Source organism: Ruditapes philippinarum, unplaced genomic scaffold, assembly GCF_026571515.1.
Source record: "Ruditapes philippinarum isolate M1 unplaced genomic scaffold, ASM2657151v2 ctg179_1_1_1_1, whole genome shotgun sequence".
Lineage (NCBI taxonomy): Eukaryota > Metazoa > Mollusca > Bivalvia > Venerida > Veneridae > Ruditapes > Ruditapes philippinarum.
Window position 1 is genome coordinate 168,078 of NW_026851835.1, and position 23,031 is coordinate 191,108.

The 23,031-nt window shown below is 32.1% G+C and overlaps 1 protein-coding gene across 4 annotated transcripts; it reads right to left on the reverse strand.

Annotated features, from left to right (window-relative positions):
• Positions 1-1,009: 1,009 nt before the first annotated feature.
• LOC132740860 (uncharacterized) lies at positions 1,010-22,797 on the reverse strand. Of its 4 annotated transcripts, none has more exons than XM_060728904.1 (14): positions 22,642-22,797; positions 22,286-22,398; positions 18,299-18,422; positions 17,627-17,725; positions 17,217-17,282; positions 16,339-16,416; positions 14,659-14,750; positions 10,610-10,707; positions 10,046-10,233; positions 9,287-9,361; positions 8,404-8,523; positions 7,382-7,513; positions 6,612-6,742; positions 1,010-2,482 (listed from the first exon to the last, which is right to left on the reverse strand). In XM_060728904.1, exons 2-14 carry the CDS (start codon positions 22,390-22,392, stop codon positions 2,374-2,376), a joined length of 1,419 nt encoding a protein of 472 aa, XP_060584887.1. In that variant the 5' UTR covers positions 22,393-22,398; positions 22,642-22,797; the 3' UTR covers positions 1,010-2,373. The 4 variants fall into 4 exon arrangements, with proteins under 4 accessions (XP_060584887.1, XP_060584895.1, XP_060584902.1 ...); XM_060728912.1 differs by having other exon boundaries at positions 22,659-22,778; XM_060728919.1 differs by having other exon boundaries at positions 22,647-22,769.
• Positions 22,798-23,031: the final 234 nt, after the last annotated feature.

Consider the following 23,031-nt stretch of genomic DNA (forward strand, 5'->3'; position numbering starts at 1 on the left):
CTCTCAGACCATGTTAATATAGCATGCTGGCAATAATCTTGGTCTGCATTGATGGCGCTTGCAACCAGCAGGCTAAACATTAATGAAATTAATTGAAACACTTTGTTTTATATTAACCCTTTCCTTCATGAGCATATTGTGAAAAATGGCCGTTTTCATTGAAAAGCCTCGTGTTACAAGTTCAAACTGCTATGAAACTTGAAAAATGCTTCAATACTGATGAAACTTGGCACACATGTTGACTGGAACATAGCCTCTGTAACAGCATGCTCAATCTTAAATTTTGTTTTCTCCATCAAAAAGGGGGGGGGTGTCGAAAAGCCGTCAAAACACGTCTATATGAGGTAAAGGATTAATACCAGTCAATCTCTAACTGCAGCAAATACTGAGATAACTTTGGTGTACATGTACTACAAAGTACAAAATATATTCAAGAACAATTTATTTAAAAAGTGAAACGCTTAATAGGAAAATATACAATGTATGATTCTGCCTTATAACACAAAAGTTTCGAAATATGTAAACAAATTATTTCCATAAAACAGGAAAATTTTGTTTCTAGACAAAAATAATATATCAGTTTTCCATATGCTTGTTTATTATTTTCTTACATTTGCATATTCATAAGCACTGAATTTATTTAATACTTAATATTTCAATAACAAAATAGATTAACAAAAAAAATAAAATTATAACAATTTCACTTTAAAGGTGACAAGAAGCAGTATATATGGCACAAACAATACAAGTATATACATGTTTTTGACAACACAAAAAAATTATACAGAAAAGAATCATAGAGGCACTTCTTAACAAACCATTCCACCTCCCTGACGATTTAGCAAAATTACTGATCCTGATTTTAAGGAATTTATAGTGAAAAATATGTTACTGTCTTTCGATAACAATTTTACTAGGCAAGGCAAGGCTGATATGGGCTGGAAGAAGTTGGCTTGTTGAGCCCTTTCTGCCCATATCAGCCGAGCCTGATAAAACTCATAAGAAGTAAAAATTACAAAACAATCTACTTTAAAATGGAGACAAAACTTTTTTACCTTGTAAATGGAGGCCATTTTTTTCTCTTGACTAGATTTTTTCCTTTGATAATATATACATGTACAACTAAATTTAATACAATAAGATATTAATCTTTACACATCGATCAAAAATTTCCCTATGGATCATATAAAATTTATTGCACTTTTTCCTTGAAATGTCAAATTCTTAAGTTCACAATAATTTCAGTTTCAAACAAAGAAAAATCAACTTGACAATTAAACAAAAGCATCTTATTTTCTGAATGAAACAATTTGCTCAGTTATTTAATAATAATCTAGCGAAACAAATTAAATATTTACAAGTTTTCCAAGAAAAATGTCTAGCTTGTTTGTCTTTTTTATAATATGACGTGGACATCATTGATGTCATTTTGGAAACAAATAAAGACGTCACTTCATTAATTTGGTACTTAACTTTTGCTATCCAATTTGTTCATATTCGAAAACTACTACAAAATAGTAAATATTGCACATTAATTGAGACTTGAAAGGATATGAGATAAAATTGTAGAATTTAAAGGCTGTTATTTAAATATGAGAATATAAGCTTTTGAAAGAAAGTCCATTGTAACAGGCAGGGCTTATTTTTGATATCAGGTTACTAACCTGAAAATAATGCAACTGCCATGGCAACTGCCCGATAACACTTGCATGATAAAAATAATAATATCAAATGTAGCCTAGTAAAGCATTATTTAAAATTCTGACATTTATAATACAACCTCTATCATTAAAATGCCCTTGTATTGCACCAGTTATTATAAGAAAAGACTAGAATGATAAATATAAAGCTTATATAAAGGACTAAACACCAGCCATGACCTTGCTCATTCTGTGTAAAAGAAATGTTCAGCTCTAATTCAGACCTATCCTTAAACAGTTACAGAGGGAGGTTAAAAAAATGGAGACTAGAATTGTAAAACAAACAGTATACAATCTGGCCAGACTTTGGCAGACAATGTAGGGGTCTATATGCATGTACTATGTTAGCAACTAGCTTGCATTCTAAATGTTGGTAATAAAAATGCATGACATTGCAGAATGATAAATTTATAGCAATAAATTTAAAGATGATTATGTATCGTGGTGTATGGTAATGACATATTAAACTGTCAAGATGACACAACCCCTGTATTTATTACATCTGCATCATGCTAATTCAGAGTTCTAACTTTACATAGAATAACAGTATCATTTCCATGTATCTGATTTATACAGTGGTGTGCACTGTGTACAACCTGGCATGGTTACACAAAGGCGCCACAAATCAATTGTACAATAATGTTGTATCATTGTCCTGTTGTTATTGTTGTTATCACAATGGTCGGGCCATATCAGGACACAAGTCTTGAAGAACTTTAAACATTGCGTCTGTCATGTCCAGATTCCTAGCTATGTTTTTGAACACTTCTGATGCACCCTCACTGCAATACAAAAATAATGAAATTTATACTTTTTTTCTTTCTTTTTTTCAAAAAATATTTATATTTTTTTGCATCAGGGCATTATATTAATTTTATTTTTAATACTTCACTTAAACTAACTATCCTGCAAGTAAATATGTTGGATTTTATTACTACTATTCTAATCCTGAAAAAATATTTTTTCTTTCTAAAACTTACAGTATTATTTTGATATATATTTACATTTATGTACCAGTAGGCTTAATATCATTTTTAACATTTCCACCTTAACAGACAGAATATCATTTTCTTGTATGATGTTGATTTTCATTTCTGATGAAGACATATTGAAGTCAAACTAGTAGAATATGTTGTCTTGATTTTTCACATTATAAAAAATTTCAAAATCTACCAATGCAATATGAGATTTTGATAAACCTTTGTGACTTGTATAGGAAAATATCAGGTATATAAGAATAAAGATGCACTTTGTACATACATCAGGCATAAACAGACACCTGGGTAGAACCATTTTGCAATACATGTGTATATTTATAGAATCAGGTCTTATGTACTTAAAAGTTAATGTTCAAAGGCTGAAGCAAAACAAAACTATAATTGATTGTGTACTCTTAAAAACCCTAGTTTCATCAAGGTAAATGTAATATATTTGTATTTTCATAGCAGAAAATCAATGTCTGGAACTAAATTATTCACGACAAATAATAGCATGAAATGTGCATATTGAAAATAAAGTCATGTTGCTTCATTAATATATAATGATTTTCAATAGCTAACAAGCTTCCATTAATAAACATAGTCTATAAATCCATTAGCGAGTGAGTTTTGCATGAATAAAACTATTCATGACTTTCTAATTAAAGTCAAGCATTTTGTTCATACAAAAGTGTCATAGAAATGTATTGTATTGTGTAACTTGTTCTATTTTACAAAGTTTTCATGACAAATAATCAATTTTAGCAAGAAATATTGCATGTACAGTGTTTCATAGAAAAACAGTTTCAGTAAACAAAAAGATTTTACATTTGAATACAGTCCATATACAATAGTTAAAAAAGGGAGTAACAAATGGTAATTGTTTATGATGTTAACAAGGGCGTGTATTGTATTTCCCAGTTTATTTGTTTTCTAAATATTGATTGTATAGCCATATATCAACTTATAAATAACTCGGTCTACAGCAAAGCTTAAACAAACAAAACACATTTTTACTCTTAGATTATTGTTGGTTTTTTTAAACAATAATTCTAAGTTACAAGTTAAAAGAGAAAATGCTCACAAGCTAGGATTGTTCACTGAACGTAGATGTCCAACACAAACAAATTCAAAAGTTTTGTAATAAATTAATTTGAGATTTTCTGAATGTTATAATAAACATTATCAAGAAATGAAAATCACAAATATACTCAAATACTTTGTCTAAGAAATTTCTTTGATTCATTATAATGAGCAAAGATAGATCATTGGACGTTTTTCATCAAAACAGGCATTACCCCTATGAAAACATTTCATAAAGTTTAATAAATAAGGTCAAAATATGGTCTTTAGTGTTGACACAAGTTATTTTACAACTATCTTGGTACGTTCTGTCTGATTAACAAAATTGAAATACATGCAAAATTGTTTATTGGTCCAGAGAAAGTGTCATATTATGTAAAAGGGGACTGGTCTCAATTTTAGAAAGACTATGAAATAAGAAGAAAAAATGTTGTTTTTTTTTGTTCAAATTGGTTGTAAAAGTGGATTGGTTATGAAAATGGGGTTGCTGTAAGGTGTGGCTCTACTGTTTATCAGAATTTAATTTGTACTCTGTACCATTGATATTTGTGTATGTATGAAAGAAGAAGACAATAAATGGATTTTCCTGCTTGTATTCCCAAAGCAAAAAAAACAAGATTGCATTTGAGAAAAATGCTATGCCACCGCATTAATACAACACTAAATAGTAGTGTAGGAACAGATTTTTTTTGTTTCTTTACAATTTTGAAGATTGTCATAAAGCATAGATCCCTGACTCTTATTATCAGATAAGTGGTTAAATCTAATGTTAACTCAATAAAAGATCAGAGTAGGAAGATATTAATGCACTCGAGTCTAGTGAATTTGGTGGTGAAGGTCATATTTCACACAGCCTAAATTTCATGACTACATCAAAAGGACAACACAGTAAGACACTTTGTAAAAATCTAGGTCAGCTGAAATCAAAGTTCACTTTACATCTTTATCTGTGCACAGGGTTCAAATTTCATAGCTGTACATCAAAGGACAAGAAAGTAGGTCACATCAACAAAATCTAGGTCACCTGACATCAAAGTTCAATTTTACAACTAAAACTGTGCACATGGTCAAAATTTCATTGCTGTACATCAAAGGACAAGAAAGTAGGTCACTGTCCCCTTGGGCAAGACAAAATTTTGGACCCAAGGGTTTAATTCAAAACAATCTTGATACAGGTCCACCAAACAACATTTCAAGTCAAATATCTAAGCTGTAGCTTTCTCCCATTCAGAAAACATTTGTTTTATTTTCTGTTTTTACTATGTGTACATAATGAGAATCACTGCCCCCGGGCAGGGCCAATTTTGACACCAGGGGAAAAATTTGAACAACTTTAGTAGAGGACCTATAGATGATATTATATAGCAAACATCAAAAATCTATCCCTTGTTCCTTCAGACAAAAATATTTTTTATTTTTTTACTATGTGTACATAGTGAAAATCAATGACCCCTGGGGGTGGGGCCAATTTTGACCCCAGGGCTATTATTTGTACAATCTTGCTAGAGGTTCACTACATAATGTTTCATGCAAAATATCTTAACTCTAGTCTTTGTAAATTTAAAGAAGATGATTTTTTAAGTTTTTAGTTTATACATATAAGGAAAACCTATAACCCCCGGGGCGGGGCTAATTTTGACACTAGAGGCAAAATTTGAACAACTTTGGTAGAGTTCCTATAGATGATATCATTTAACAAATATTAAAGCTCTAAGCCTTGTACCTTCAGACAATAAGATTTTTTACTATATATATATTTAAAATCAATGACCCCTGGGGCGGGGGCAATTTTGGCACCAGGGCTATAATTCAACAACAATCTTGCTAGAAGTTCACTTCACAATGTTTCATGCAAAATATCTAACCTCTAGCATTTGTCAATTGCTAGAAGAAATTTTTTAAAAGTTTTTACTATATACATATAAGGAAAACCAATGACCCCCTGGGCGGGGCCGATTTTGACCCCAGGGCTATAATTTGAACAATCTTGGTAAGGGTCTACCAGACAATGCCTTATGCAAAATATCTAAGCTCTAGGCCTTTTGGGTCTTTACAAGAAGGTATTTTAAGTTTTTACTATATGTACATATAGTGAAAATCAATGACCCCCGGGGCAGGGGCAATTTTGACCCTAGGGCTATAATTTGAACAATCTTGGTAGAGGTCTACCAGACAATGCCTTATGCAAAATATCTAAGCTCTAGGCCTTTTGGGTCTTTACAAGAAGGTATTTTAAGTTTTTACTATATGTACATATAGTGAAAATCAATGACCCCCGGGGCCGGGCCAATTTTGACCCCAGGGCTATAATTTGAACAATCTTGGTAGAGGTCTACCAGACAATGCCTTATGCAAAATATCTAAGCTATTCCTTTTGGTTGCCATGGCAACCAGATTTCTGCATGGAATGAAATTCTTTGAACAACTTTCGAACCCCTTCACCCAAGGATCAATCCTGCCAAGTTTGGTTGAAATTGGACTAGTGGTTTTTCACAAGAAGATTTTTTAAGTTCACTATATAATCTATATAACGCACACACACACAAACAAACAAACACACACACACACACACAGGTGAATCGCTATATGCCACCGCATCGCAGATGCTGCGGTGGCATAAAAATATGGCTGTTAATTTATAAATAATTTTAACATTACTATGTTAGATTTTCTACATTTTATTAGACTTTTCCTGCTTTAAATTTAAAACATTAATAATGTCAGTTGTCCAACTTTGAATTTGGAACATAAATACAGTCGGTTTAAAGCAGTCAACAATATAGAGCTGGGTCAACCTTCTATTTTATAAAGGCCTTAAAACCTCCATGTTAATAACTGGTGTTCTACTTACATAAGAAGTTCTGTAATGGTGTTATCAGACTGATTGACTAGAAGATGTAAGATAGCTCTTAATGCATGTTTTGATATTGTTTCATCTGTATGGTTCAAACATTTACTCACTAATGTTGGTAACACTGTACCCTGAAATGAACTTATTCTATTAACTTCTTGGTAAAAGGGAGGTAACTGTAAAAAGCTACAGTCAATTCTGATTAAATTGATTCCCTTTACAATTTCAAAGTAAAACTCCATTTTTTCTCCTTATTTACAATTTTTAAATACCACAGTAATATCATTCTTTTTCACATTTTTGTTTATACATTGGTGACTCTATATATGTTTTGCAAGCAAAAGTTTATCTACTAATATTACGTAATTTACAAAAAAAAATGTAGAAAAAAAATTACAATGTTTAAATGCTTCCAAATAAGACAAAACCATAACAAATTATATCCTAGACATGACAACTGTCATACAGATAGCGCTAAACAAAAAATTTTCAAAACTAAGTACAAGAAGTTAGATCTGAATGTATTTTGGTGAATCTATATATGTTTTGCAAGCAAAAGTTTATCTACTAATATTACATTATTCTGTAATTTACAAAAAAAAATGTATGTAGAAAAAAAAATAACAATGTTTAAATGCTTCCAAATAAGACAAAACCTTAACAAATTATATCCTAGACATGCCAACTGTCATACAGATAGCACTAAACAAAAAATTTTAAAACTAAGTACAATAAGTTAGATCTAAATGTATTTAAATTAGTTAACTTACAACAGTACTGGAATTCTGTGGAAATTTTGCAAAGTTTGCCAGTCCCCTGGTGACATGTGACAGTAAGTCAACATTTGTCATATCTGACTTGAGTAACCTCACTAGACAATCCAGGCAGTCTGATAGAGGTGCCTGAAAACAAGAAATTATATGAAATCATAGTGGGTACAAGAAAAACCTTCTCAATAAACTGAATACATGACACTATATGTATTTAATTTAAATTAAGAACAAGTCGACAAATTGTGTATTTATAAGCAAACATAAGTCAAGAAATTGTGTACAAGAAACTATACTGAACCAAAAAAGAAACTTACGCAAAATATGTGCCAGTTGTTCAATGGTACCACTTAGATGTACACACTTATATACATGTAGTAGCTTGTAAAACTCATTTTGTTTTTGCAAAATCGGTCAGCTTATCCCCGTATAAAAGCCCGATATGTTTATTCAACGTAAAAATCGAGTTTCAAAAGGATTGAAAAACTGTACTAACATATCTACATTCAAACTTGGAGAAAGTTTCTTTTTTGTTTCAGTATATATGCCAGCAAATTGTCTACAAGGAATTAAATGTCAAGAAATTGTGTACAAGAAATTATATATCTACAAATTGTACATATGAAAATATGTGTCCATATTATTGTGTACATGTCAGCACATAGTGTACAAGAAAATATATGCCACAACATTATGTGTAATTACATTATCATATTTACATCAAATCTATTATAATAATCAAAAGGTAAAATATGTAAATTGTATCTCTGATAATAAACTGTGTTTGTAACATTATATTATGTTAGGTTTTATGTAAAAATACATAAAAATGTGATAATTAATATCATTAGGGGTGGGGATACTTACATTTGGCTTCAGAATCAAGCAGGCCATTTGGTAATTTTGAAGAACTTTATCCATTCACTTGCCAAAATATATTCAGGTGAAGTGTTTATATATATACTGTATATAATACCACATAAATTCTAAAATTAGAAGTCCTATGACATTTACAAACTCACCTGATCTTCCGCACTTGTAGCTAAATTTGCCACCAGGCAGGCAGCATTGGCCCACACTTGCATGTTAAATGTCTCAGTTTGTAGAGCAGTTTTCATTGGTTTCCCAGCAGTAAAATCTTCCTGTAATGTTCAAAAACACATGTACAATATTTTATTTCTCATGTTTACATATATATTTTTTCACTTTTAAAATGTTGAATGTGTATTCAGTCACAGTTTTTATTAATCAAATTCATTTTCCAACAGCAAATCTAAGTAAAGAGTCACTATTTTACAGTGTATACTTTTTATTGTTTGGTATTTAATCTGTTACATCATAGGTACATCATCTGCATATAGACACTGTGACTTTATACACTGATTCAGCTGTATTTCAAAAAAGAAATGTTAAATTTCTATTTTGAAACATTTCTTTATAAATGTCTTTGAAATACAAAGAAGATTTGAAGTTGGTCATCCAATAATTTAGAGCACAGAAGTGTAGGTTAGCCTAGCTCTGTACTGGTGACCTAGGTTATAAATAGATATTTTTATCACATACTCATGCCACTTTTGAAACTCAGTAAGAATGATTTTGAATGGCATTGACGTGACATCAGTTGCATTATACAAATATACCATACAACCAGCTAAATTTAAGCATTACACTACACACACATCAATGAAAAAGTGATTCTTTTTCAACTAAACATAGTTTTTATTTTGGTTATGTGATGAATAGAATATTATATGGGTGTATATTCATTACTAAATGTATTGAACTTATTAAATAAAATAATATTATACTTCCAAGAGGCTTGCATTATATAATTTTATTCAATTTGTTTAATAAATTCAGTACTGAACCTACACAAATTCATTATCCTCTATATATGTACTGTACCTGAATAATTCTATGTTTATTCCAGTCTGATCCCATGGACAAATAGTTCAAACATTTCAATGCCACAGCTTGCATCTACAAAAACAAAACAAAAGTCATAAAAAGTATGTTTTATTATGATATTTTATAAGAGGTATTTATTTCTAACATTATCCACATGCCTATTACTATAAATACAATATATGATGACTGCACCTGGGAATAATTTTTTTGGCTCAGCAATCTACTGCATGGTTTTTATTTAGGTTTGTTAGCCAGAATATATGAGTTTATACCCTACTAAATCCAGATATTCTCATACATTATTATCTTTTTTACACACTAAAATATTCCTAAAACCTTGGCTTATAAAATTATATGCTTATATGATCTAGCCTTACTTGACCTAGGCTTTTATGATTTTGGCTGATATGAACTAGGCTTCTATGATCTGGGCTGATATGATCCTGGTTCATATCACCTTGGATCTAAGCTTATATGATCCAGGATCAAAATCCAAGCTTATATAATATAAACCTGTCTGATCTAGGCACATATGACCTAAGTTTATATAGTCCAGTCTTACTTGGTCTAGGTTTTTTATGACCTAGGCTCATATGATTGGGGTACATGTTGGTCACAGATACCAGAACATTGTTTAAAATCAAGGGAATCAATTTTTTGGCTTCTTATGTTATGAACTAATAAATGAATATTTAAAACTAAGAACAATAGAATTTAAATTCAATTATATAATCATCAAGTACTGTATATAATTACCTGTGGGTTTTCAGCTGCTGCCAGTTTAAGGATTCTCTGTAGAGCAGCTTTATCACCATCTATGATGGCAGTATGTGTAGATGGGTCCTCCACTAGTAAACTTAGTGTACTTACTGACAACACAGCTACAGTATCACTTGTGTTACAACATAATCTCAATACAACCTGTAGATATCCTGCCTCTAATACTGTAATCATGAAGAAATATAAAATTATTATAGCAATATTCTCAAAGTCTCACTTCGTCTTACATACATGTATATATAGCCTGACAAGAATTGGCTATTTTACTGATACATTTTTAAGTCGATTTGGTCATTAGGTTCCTTTGAAAAACTTCCTAATAAAAGAAATAAATAAAGAAAGAAAGAAAGAAAGAAAAAAAGAAAGAAAGAAAAAAAGAAAAAAAGAAAGAAGCAATAACAAGTATTATTAAGGTAATGCATAAACATGTTTGTCAATATATCAACAAATAAAGCAAATAGTTTAGTTTTTTTAATGTACATAGTGTAATTAACTCAGAAGCAGTGCATCAAACCGTTGCAATATAACGAGTATGTTTACCTTTGGGCAGGAATCTTTTGGATTTACAGTAAATAACCAGAGAACTAATTCCATCCAGCAGAATTTGTTCTTTATCACCTGGCACCTTGTCTAACACTCTTAAACATAAAATATATATCTTCAATTTTTATTTAATTGTATAGACTGTTCTCCTTTTATATTAAATATCTTGCTTTTCTTTTTCAGAAATTTTAATTTCTTCAAATTTGATATATTTGAACAATTGTAATTAAACCATTTTTTTGATGCTATATTTTCACTGTTGTAGGAACCAAGCTTCCTTGTATGATGCCTACTTACCATGCAAACACTGATTTGTTGTAAAACAGAAAAAACCCGAAATTTCAGTTTGCCGGCCAAAGCAGTCTGACCAGACTTACACTGTCTGCTACCAATTTCTAGTGATTTGAGATATCAAAATCCTCAAATTTACAACTGGACATTTTTGGTTTTGTTTTGTTTTTACGTTGCAACAACACTGTAAACGTCTACTTTCCAGCTTTACTGGTGGAGGAAGACCTAAGGTGCCAAAACAAGTGCCCAATGGAACCACCGACATTCCATAACGCAAAGAGTGGCAAGTGGTTTGAAGTCAACAACCTTAACCACTCAGCCAGATGCCCCACTTGGACAGTTCTAAAGCACAATAAACAAATTCAACAGGGTGAGAGTTAGGAAACAACACTCACAGTTTAAATAAGGTAGCATTGGAATAAAGAGAAATTCTATTTTTGTGTACTTAGTCTAACACATAGGCACTTGGTTTCAGGATAAAAACCCTTTTGAGAGGTTTGTTGAATGTAACTATTATTTAACATAGATGTCTCTTCCATAAAACTGTCATTTTTCAGATGTTACTAACTATTTTTAGTAACATCTGAAAAATAACGGTTTTAGAGAAGAAATATCTACGTTAAACAAGAGGGCCATGATGGCCCTGGATCGCTCACCTGACACAACCGCATCCAAGCAATGTCTTAAACAAGCATCATGACCAAGTTTGATGCGACTGAGTCAAACATGTGACCTATAGTGTGTTGTAAAGATTTTTCCATATTTGGGCAATGTGACCTAATTTTTGACTGGACACAACCCATATTCAAACTTGACCTAGAAATCATCAAAACAACCTTCCTGACCAATTTCCAGGAAATTTGGATCAAAACTGCAGCCACTAGAGTGTTAAAAAAAAATTCTATTTTTAGCTCCTGTGACCTAGTTTTTGACCAGACATGACCAATCTTAGCACTTGACCCAGAAAACATCAAAACAACATTCTTGACAAATTTCCAGAATATTTGAATCAAAACTGCAGCCACTAGAGTGTAAACAAGCTTTTTCTATTTTTAACTCCTGTGACCTAGTTTTTGACCTGAGATGACCCATCTTCAAACTTGACCTAGAAATCATCAAAACAACCTTCCTGACAAATTTACAGAATATTTGAATCAATACTGCAGCCACTAGAGTGTTAACAAGCTTTTTCTATGTTTAGCTCCTGTGACCTAGTTTTTGACCAGAGATAACCCATCTTCGAACTTGACCTAGAAATCATCAAAACAACCTTCCTGACAAATTTCAAGAATATTTGGATGAAAACTGCAGCCACTAGAGTGTTAACAAACTTTTTCTATTTTTAGTTCCTGTGACCTAGTTTTTGACCTGAGATGACCCATCTTCGAACTTGACCTAGATATTATCTAAGCAACCTTCCTGACAAATTTCCAGAATATTTAGATGAAAACTGCAGCCCCTAGAGTGTTAACAAGCTTGTTCTATTTTTAGCTCCTGTGACCTAGTTTTTGACCGGAGATGACCCATCTTCGAACTTGACCTAGATATCATCAAAACAACCTTCCTGACAAATTTCCAAAATATTTGGATCAAAACTGCAGCCACTAGAGTGTAAACAAGCTTTTTCTATTTTTAGCTCCTTTGACCTAGTTTTTGACCCGACATGATCTATCTTCAAACTTGACCTAGATATCATCTAAACAACCTTCCTGACAAATTTTCAGAATATTTGGATGAAAACTGCAGCCTATAGAGTGTTAACAAGCTTTTTCTATTTTTAGCTCCTGTGACCTAGTTTTTGACCGGAGATGACCCATCTTCGAACTTGACTTAGAAACCATCAAAACAACTTTCCTGACAAATTTCCAGAATATTTGGATGAAAACTGCAGCCTATAGAGTGTTAACAAGCTTTTTCTATTTTAAGCTCCTGTGACCTAGTTTTTGACCGGAGATGACCCATCTTTGAACTTGACCTAGATATCATCAAAACAACCTTCATGACAAATTCCAAAATATTTGGATGAAAACTGCAGCCACTAGAGTGTTAACAAGCTTTTTCTATTTTTAGCTCCTGTGACCTAGTTTTTGACCGGAGATGACCCATCTTCGAACTTGACCTAGATATCATCAAAACAACCTTCCTGAAAAATTTCCAGAATATTTGGATGAAAACTGCAGCCTCTAGAGTGTTAACAAGCTTTTTCTATTTTTAGCTCCTGTGACCTAGTTTTTGACCCAAGATAACCCATCTTCGAACTCGATCTGTATTTTATTAAGACAAACATTCTGACAAAGTTTGATGATGATCCAATCAAAACTGTGACTGCTAGACTGTTAACAACCCAATTATTAGAGTGTTAACAAGCTTTTTCTATTTTTAGCTCCTGTGACCTAGTTTTTGACTGGAGATGACCCATCTTCGAACTTGACCTAGATATCATTAAAACAACCTTCCTGACAAATTTCCAGAATATTTGGATGAAAACTGCAGCCTCTAGAGTGTTAACAAGGTTTTTCTATTTTTAGCTCCTGTGACCTAGTTTTTGACCCGACATAATCTATCTTCAAACTTGACCTAGATATCATCTAAACAACCTTCCTGACAAATTTTCAGAATATTTGGATGAAAACTGCAGCCTATAGAGTGTTAACAAGCTTTTTCTATTTTTAGCTCCTGTGACCTAGTTTTTGACCTGAGATGACCCATCTTCGAACTTGACATAGAAACCATTAAAACAATTTTTCTGACAAATTTCCAGAATATTTGGATGAAAACTGCAGCCTATAGAGTGTTAACAAGCTTTTTCTATTTTTAGCTCCTGTGACCTAGTTTTTTACCGGAGATGACCCATCTTCGAACTTGACCTAGATATCATCAAAACAACCTTCCTGACACATTTCCAAAATATTTGGATCAAAACTGCAGCCACTAGAGTGTTAACAAGCTTTTTCTATTTTTAGCTCCTATGACCTAGTTTTTGACCGGAGATGACCCATCTTCGAACTTGACCTAGATATCATCAAAACAACCTTCCTGACAAATTTCCAAAATATTTGGATGAAAACTGCAGCCACTAGAGTGTTAACAAGCTTTTTCTATTTTTAGCTCCTGTGACCTAGTTTTTGACCCAAGATAACCCATCTTCGAACTCGATCTGTATTTTATTAAGACAAACATTCTGACAAAGTTTGATGATGATCCAATCAAAACTGTGACTGCTAGACTGTTAACAACCCAATTATTAGAGTGTTAACAAGCTTTTTCTATTTTTAGCTCCTGTGACCTAGTTTTTGACCGGAGATGACCCATCTTCGAACTTGACCTAGATATCATTAAAACAACCTTCCTGACAAATTTCCAGAATATTTGGATGAAAACTGCAGCCTCTAGATTGTTAACAAGGTTTTTCTATTTTTAGCTCCTGTGACCTAGTTTTTGACCCGAGATAACCCATCTTCGAACTCGACCTGTATTTCATTGAGATAAACATTCTGACAAAGTTTGATGATGATCCAATCAAAACTGTGACTGCTAGACTGTTAACAACCCAATTGTTGACGACGCACGACGCACGACGACGGACGCCGGACATAGCCCCATCACTATACCTCACCTTGACCACTTCGTGGTCAGGTGAGCTAAAAATAGTTACATTCAATCAAATTTGAGTTCTACAAACCTCACAAAAGGGTTTTTATCCCAAAACCAAGTGCCTATGGTCTAACAAACTGAAAATAAGGTGTGTAACTTACTGACAAATGGCTCTAATAATTCCTGTATCTACCATGAAGTCCTGCACTGGTTCACAAGTTGATAAAGTATGTAATGCACTTATTATATGTGTCTGAAAATATATAAGTTATATTTTTACCTTTTTCCCATTAAACTTCTTAAATGAACTACCTAGACAAAACTATTTATGAACTTTAGGATATATTTCAAATTATTATATAATCTATAAATAGCTTTGAAATGCCTTTCCCTGATTGGCTAACAAGCAACTTTTTGTAAAAAATAACAGGTCAATATCAGAGTATATTCACTGTTTTTTTCCTAAAAATAGATTTTCAGAGTATATTCACCGGTTATTCTTCTAAAAATGGATTTTCTGGAAATCCCTAAAAGACACGAGACTTTGACATGACGTAACGCCAAGTTTGTTGTTATTATTCTGAAAAAAATGTTGAGTTGGGTGTACATCAGAGTCAAATTAGTCTATTTTAGTTACCGTTTTTCATTTTTAAGAAAAATAGGGATTAGCATGCCAATGGAAAGGGCCAAATTATTGAAACAGTAGACAAGCTGAAAAATAATGATTTCCGTCATATGCAATGGCAGATTTGATAAGCCATATAAAAGCTATTTATAAGTTATATAATAAAACAGATATGCACTTTTTAGCTGTTGAATATGATGTGATATGTACTGAAAAATTAATATTGACCTCGGCTATCGCCTCGGTCAATATTAATTTTTTCAGTACATATCACATCATATTCAACAGCTAAAAAGTCCATATTTGTATAATATACTAACTAAATAACAAACTGTGCAGACCCTGATCAGATGGTATTTTGTCTTTTCTTTGTTTTTACACTTGCTTAATTCAGTTGCCCCTAACAGGTTTATAGTTAATAATCACTAGTATAAAAATATCACTCTTTAAAAATTATCTAAATAAGAGGGAAACAAGAATATTGTTAACATTTTATGACCAGTTAATATTATGATAATACATTTTCTGACATTTACAAAAAAGTCAGTAACAAAGTGAAACTCAACATTTTTTGTTATTACATGTATATACTATAAGGATCTTACACCGACTGCCGGTACAGACTAGCTTGAGGGTAACTGTTTATGGTTTATGGCTGTAACGAGGCTCAGCCTCTGCCGAGTTTCTGCTTAACAGTTACCTGAGAACTAGATATTCCTGTCTGTGACAACAGTTGGTGTTTGATTCTTTTTCTTGCATATTACATATTAATGATATTTCGAAAAGAAATTACCAAAAACTAATATTTTCATTTAGCATTTTTTTCTAATAGTAGTGTATGAATTTACAACTTCATTCCTAACAGGAAATTGACGTCATCATAAGAACACAATTCATACATAAAAGGAGTGCAAGAATGGCGTCATTTTAAGCACACAGCTTGTCTTACATGGGTGTGTAAGACAAGTTTTTCTAGCACCAGTGTAAACTGTAGATAATTCTGTCTGATATGCAAGAAAGTACAACCTCAGCACAGCAAAGCAGTTTGTGAGACAAAAATTTTGAATGTTGCTGAGGTGTTGCTCCTGAGAAAATAATTTATTGTGAAGTCCAATTTTGGAAAAAAATTTCATTCTTTTATTGTAAAAACGATAATTGTCCTACACTGGATCCCCCTTTTTCAGGCTGCACTGTGGGAATGAGTGTAATATCTTACCATTATGTTCATATTTGGTGTATCTAGATGAACTTTACTTTGTGCCAACAGTGTATGAAACCCTCCATATTCAAATACCTGAATAATAAATGATTAACTTAACTAATAGTAATAGTGTCACTTTGTTAAAGAGAAAACAAAATCTTTAATGTTTTTCAAGTCTTAATACCATTCTTGACCGCACTTTAAATATTGGTGTTATTCAATATTCTGTTTTAAGTTTGAGAAGGTGACCATTTAAAACATAATAAGGAACTGAAGAATTGAATACAATGCTATCCATTGAAGGCATGCCACCTTCTCCATCTTTATAATCCAACATAAAATTATAAGCTTCATGCTTGGCCAGACAATGAATACAAAGTTTGTAAAGATCATGTTTAGTAATGACTTTAAATATAACATTCATGAACTTATCAGAAACAGAATTTAATTTTAATGGACACCATGCTCATTTTCTTGCTTTTAAGTTGAATTAATGATATATTTGATTATTCTAAAGGTTGACTATTATAATGATCATTGTTCAATAACTGATAACATAAACTGTTGATAAATGTTTATAATACAATACAAAAATGACGCTACTAAGAATTGAACATTTCCAATACATTCGGAACAATATTAATAGAAATTTCCATTGGTCACATGGATTATTGATTATGTTTTTTATTGTAAAATATAAAATTGACCAGATTTATGGCAAAATGTCATGTAATTTTCATTTCTACCTATTCACTGAACTTCCACACTCAGATTAGCATAATGTCACTTTAATTCATGACCAGTTGTTAATTTCCTTTACATACATTAGTTTAATCATAACATCATATACATTTTACTTAATATTCATCTATTTAAAAAGCTTACTAACTAACTTTGGTAAGATTTACACTGCTTTTACACATTCCCGATAATTCCACGGCTGATTGAAGCTGCATTGACTGTAACAAACAAAATAACATACATTGACAAGCCACAATAACAGTAAAAATAAACAACAAAATGTTGTAGAATTGACTATAATAGACTAGTAAAAGCATTTGTTAGAATATCAAAAGTGGAACTTGGGGTATTCTGGTACTGCTATTCTACAAAAACAAGTGGTTGATAGTTTGATTTTACACTTCACCAACTAAAATAGCAATTACACTTTCTGACAAGACATTAACTCAAGTAGCCATGTATGTGTACTTGTTGGTACATTTACATAAATTTTAACATCAGCAGGAAATATTGCTCAAGGTCAGATAAAAGTCTTTAGAACAATCATATATTCACAACTTACTGCTAAATGTGACCTTGACCTTGTTACTGCAGCAGTTACAGGTTGACATGACTCACAGATTTTCTCAGGTTCCTCTATAGCAAGTTGTGGCAATGGTATCTGACAAATAAGATAAGGACAATAAAACAGACAAAAAGTTTAACTTTCACCAGAATTGAAACAGTTTGTCAATACCTTTCTGTAATAAAGAATAATGTGCAGTATTAGAACAAAGAAGGGTTACTCAGTACCTACCAAACATCAAAATCTAACAAAATTTGCATATAGTATGCACATGGGCTTGCTGGACTGCTTCCTCATATGGAAGAATCAAAATCTTTAGCAGGATTTAAACCAAAAACTACAAGAGCACCTAAAATGCCATCAATATACATGTATGCTCAAAATGTAAATTTGTTTGAAATAAGGGAAGAGCCATATTAAACAAACTAGTCTGAAACATGTGTTATATCAATTATTCTTATGATACTAAGCAACCCACATGGCTTGCATGTTTATCCTATCATTATGTGCATGCTTCACATAACTTTAACTGTGGTCTTCAAGGCAATGCTATAAGCCTGATGTAAAAACAATCAAAAGTTTTAAATAATAAGTAATTCTAAAGACAGATATATCCTACACGTACACTGACATTACAATCAAACAAAACAGGAGAGATAGAAGACAAACCTTCACATTACAACATTTATTACATACAACATGTCCACACTGTCTACAATGATGTCGTCGTTTCAGACCACCAAATTTAACTTTACATAACGGACATGACTGAGCTTCCTGGTCTGGCTGCCAACTGAAATAATAAACATGATCATGATCTCACCACCAGAATTGGGAATTTAAGACGAATGAGCCGCGTCATGACAAAACCAACATAATGTGTTTGCGACCAGCATGAATCCAGACCAGCCTGCACATCCGCGCAGTCTGATCTGGATCCATGCTGTTCGCTTAAAAACCCTATTACAAGTAGAGAAACTGATAGCGAACAGCATGGATCCTGATCAGACTACGCGGATGGATCCATGCTGGTCACAAACTCACTATGTTGGTTTTGTCATGACGCGGCTTAAATTCATTAAAACTGACAACATACTGTATACATCAAATAAAACCAAGCAACCAAATATTTGGTTATTTTTAAACTCCTTTTATGTTTCGCTCATAAACACATATTAAAATTTGGATGCAAAATTACAATTTTCTAGGGCACAGTGCAGTTAAATGTAACAAACTGTACTTATTTCATTCTTTGTTCCTAGAATTGGGAATTTTCTACATCAAATTAAGAAGAAACAATACTTTTTGACTTTGAGAACATGGTCCAATATTGGCCAGAAAAAAACAACAGTTTTTGAAAAATAAATGTAACATGTATGTTATTTTGATAGTATATCATAAACAAGAGCTGTCGGTAGGACAGCACGCTCGACTATTCTTAATGCTTGATAGTAAAAGAGCCTTGATAATGTAAAATTTTCTAAGTTCACAAAAGGGCTATTTTTTTTAATAAATTCATGTTATAGGCCTTAGAGAGAGTCTTATTATACAGTATTGGCTTGACTATTCGGAAGGTAATGTCACAAGGGTGTTTTATTGAGTATAATAATACTAATTACCTATGAATACATAAAATTGACAGAAAAGGTACAAAGGCTTGTTATTAAGATCTTTTATCAAGTAAATCACTGCTTTATTATTATGAATGCATAAAATTGTCCCAAAAAAGGCACAAACCCTTCAGTAGTTATGGAGATAACAGCTTACAAGCAAAACTTTACCATGAATTTCTAAGTTGAAAAAGTGGAGAAAAATCAGCCTAAATGCAAGATAGGATTATGGATCTTTGTCAGTGACCTACAATTATTACCCTAAATGCATATGTGAAGTTTTAAATAAATATCTTTAATAGTTATTGAGATATGTAAAACTTGCATAAACATTAACCAAGAGACTAAGCAGAAAAGGGGATATGAATCAGCCTTAATGCAAGAAAGAGTTATGGAACTTGGTCAGTGACATACAATTATGACCCTCCAATTATGACCCTAAGTGCATGTGTAAAGTTTCAAGTAAATATCTTTGAAGACCTTTAACCAAAATTTCTAAGTTTCAAAGGGGCATAATTCTGTCAATATTGTAGGCAGAGTTATCCAACTTGTCAATCTGATGTACCTTGTTACTATAAATAAGTATTATAAGTTTCAATTGAATATCTCAAGCAATAATTGAGATATTTGACAACAAAAAACTTTAACCAAAATTTCTAGGTTAAAAAGGGGCATAATTCTGTCAATATTGTAGCCAGAGTTATCCAACTTGTCAATCTGATGTACCTTGTTACTATAAATAAGTATTGTAAGTTTCAATTGAATATCTCAAGCAATAATTGAGATATTTGACTTTACAAAAAACTTTAACCAAAATTTCTAAGTTAAAAAGGGGCATAATTCTGTCAATATTGTAGGCAGAGTTATCCAACTTGTCAATCTGATGTACCTTGTTACTATAAATAAGTATTGTAAGTTTCAATTGAATATCTCAAGCAATAATTGAGATATTTGACTTTTACAAAAAACTTTAACCAAAATTTCTAAGTTAAAAAGGGGCTAATTCTGTCAATATTGTAGGCAGAGTTATCCAACTTGTCAATCTGATGTACTTGTTACTATAAATAAGTATTGTAAGTTTCAATTGAATATCTCAAAGCAATAATTGAGATATTGACTTTACAAAAAACTTTAACCAAAATTTCTAAGTTAAAAAGGGGCATAAATTCTGTCAATATTGTAGGCAGAGTTATCCAACTTGTCAATCTGATGTACCTTGTTACTATAAATAAGTATTGTAAGTTTCAATTGAATATCTCAAGCAATAATTGAGATATTTGACTTTACAAAAAACTTTAACCAACGCAGACGCCGACGCGGACGCTGACGCCGACGCCGGGGCGACTACAATAGCTCTCATATTCTTCGAATAGTCGAGCTAAAAATGTCTTTTTAAGATATGGTCTGTTTGTACAATAAATATTATTGTTATGTTATTTTTTGTTTGTCATTTGTAAATTGATAAAATTACCAAGTTATCAGATAATGCAAATAATTATAATTTTGGTGTAAAGATAAAGACTTTAAAAAAATTACCATTGGTTATATAATATATATATACATGTATAGCACACAAAAGGCTAAAAATGTACCTCTGTAAATTTCAATTATTCTCTTGCAAGTTTTTTTTAAAACTATATCTAAAACTTTAATAATTTATCAAATTTTAAATAAATTATTAATAACAAGAATTTGTAACAGAGTTACCAACGTCCCTTGACCTTGGAGGTAGGGACACAGGTGTTACGCCTGACATATCGTCTTATCATTGTGACTTTTTGTGCCAAGTATATTCAAAATCCCTTGATCTATGAAGAAGTTACTAGTATATACGGGACACAAAATATACCATATAACAGACTCTGTTAACCTTTAACCTCTAAGTGTGACCTTGACCTTGGAGGTAGGGGTGCAGGTGTTGTACTTGACATATCCTCTTATTATTGTGATAATTTGTGCCAAGTTCTAGATCGGACACAAAGTATACACTAAAACAGACTATATTAATTTTTTACCTCTAAGAGTGACCTTGAACTTGGAGGTAGGGATGCAGGTGATGCGTATGACACATCCTCTTATTATAGTGACTATTTGTGGCAAGTATTTACAAAATCCTTTGATCTATGAAAAAGTTATGTACCGGACACAAAATATACGAACTATGTTGATCTTTGACCTCCAAGTGTGACCTTAACCTTGGAGGTAGGTGACCCTTTGTTGCTCATGACACATCGTCTCATTATTGTGCACAATTGTGGCCAGTATTTACAAAATCCCTTAAAGATAAGAAAATTATGTAACGGACAAGACATATACTCGGATTACTCTCAAATAGACAATGTTGACCTTGAATGAGCAAATGCGACCTTGACCCTGGGGTAGGGGTCTGCTTGTTGCGCATGACACATCGTCTTATTGTAACAAACATTTGTGCCAAGTTATTTCAGATTCCTTTGATAAATGACAAAGTTATGGACCGGACACGAAAGTGTGACGGACAGACGGACGACAGATGGAGGGAGCCTATTTCTATATCCCCCTTTTTTCTTAGAAAAGGCGGGGGACAAAAAATAGGGAATGAGTTAGGCGGGGGACAAAAAATTGGGAATGAGTTAACCACTGGATGTGTTGACCACGGGACCAGAGTTCAACAAAAAGGTGATGAGTAGACCACCAGATGAATTGACTCAAAATCCCTGTTTGGACATCAAATAGAAGTGTCAACATAATTGGAAATAAACAAATTAGCTCTTCAGTTTGGAGAACACAGCTTTACTGTGTCAAATTTCCAGGTACATGTATCTTGCTTTAAACACATGAAATATGTATTGAAAAATGTTCAAAATGTGTTCAATTGACAGTTCCTGACCAGTATGGTACTAAAGTTTATATAATATATATTAGATATAACACTGATGTGTTGACAGTAATGTCTTGCAAATTTCTAACAGACCATTTACACAATGTGTACATTATGCACACATATATGCCTAATGACATACATATATCTGCTGTTAATGTTTTAATATGCATAAAAATTAAATACCTTCTTTTAACTATAATAAAATTGGGATTTTGTAAGACATCAACATTTCCATCAATGATAGCAGGCAGAAACTTCACCCCATCTACACTTATCCGATTACTCTTCATTTTAACCTAGATATTTAAAATCATAGTTAAATAGGGAATAACCTCACATAGTTAAAATTTGCTAGACAATATCATATTTACTTACATATGAAGGAATATAAAGCGATTACATTTCGACGTACTATCCGAATTTACTAACACTACGTGCTATCCGAATATATTGACACTTTATATTTAATTAACGTTATTTTTGCGAAAACATTTTATCAATGGTCTATATTTGGTCTACTAAGTATTTAAAATTCATACTTTACAAGATGAATTACCTGCTGTTCACTGGGAATTCTAAAGACATCAAAGCAACATCATAATATAGTTTCGTTTTGGCATTCCCGCGGTGACGCCCCTGATACTGTCAGATTTACACTTCGTGATATTTACAAAATAATAAACATTTATCTCCCTTTGACTATAAAATATTAGTTGAAAAAAAGCTTCACAGTTGCAGAATTAGTTAGCAATTACAAAATGCAGGAAAAACTATAGCTTAGTCATATTAAGTTTCTTGGATAGCTTGGGTTTACTTCTGCTGGCTAACTTATTATGTTCAGCTGTCACAGACAGTCTAGTTATACAAGAATCAAGATGAAATTAGACTAACACTGCTTATGTTACACTTAAATTCGAAGTACTTCACTC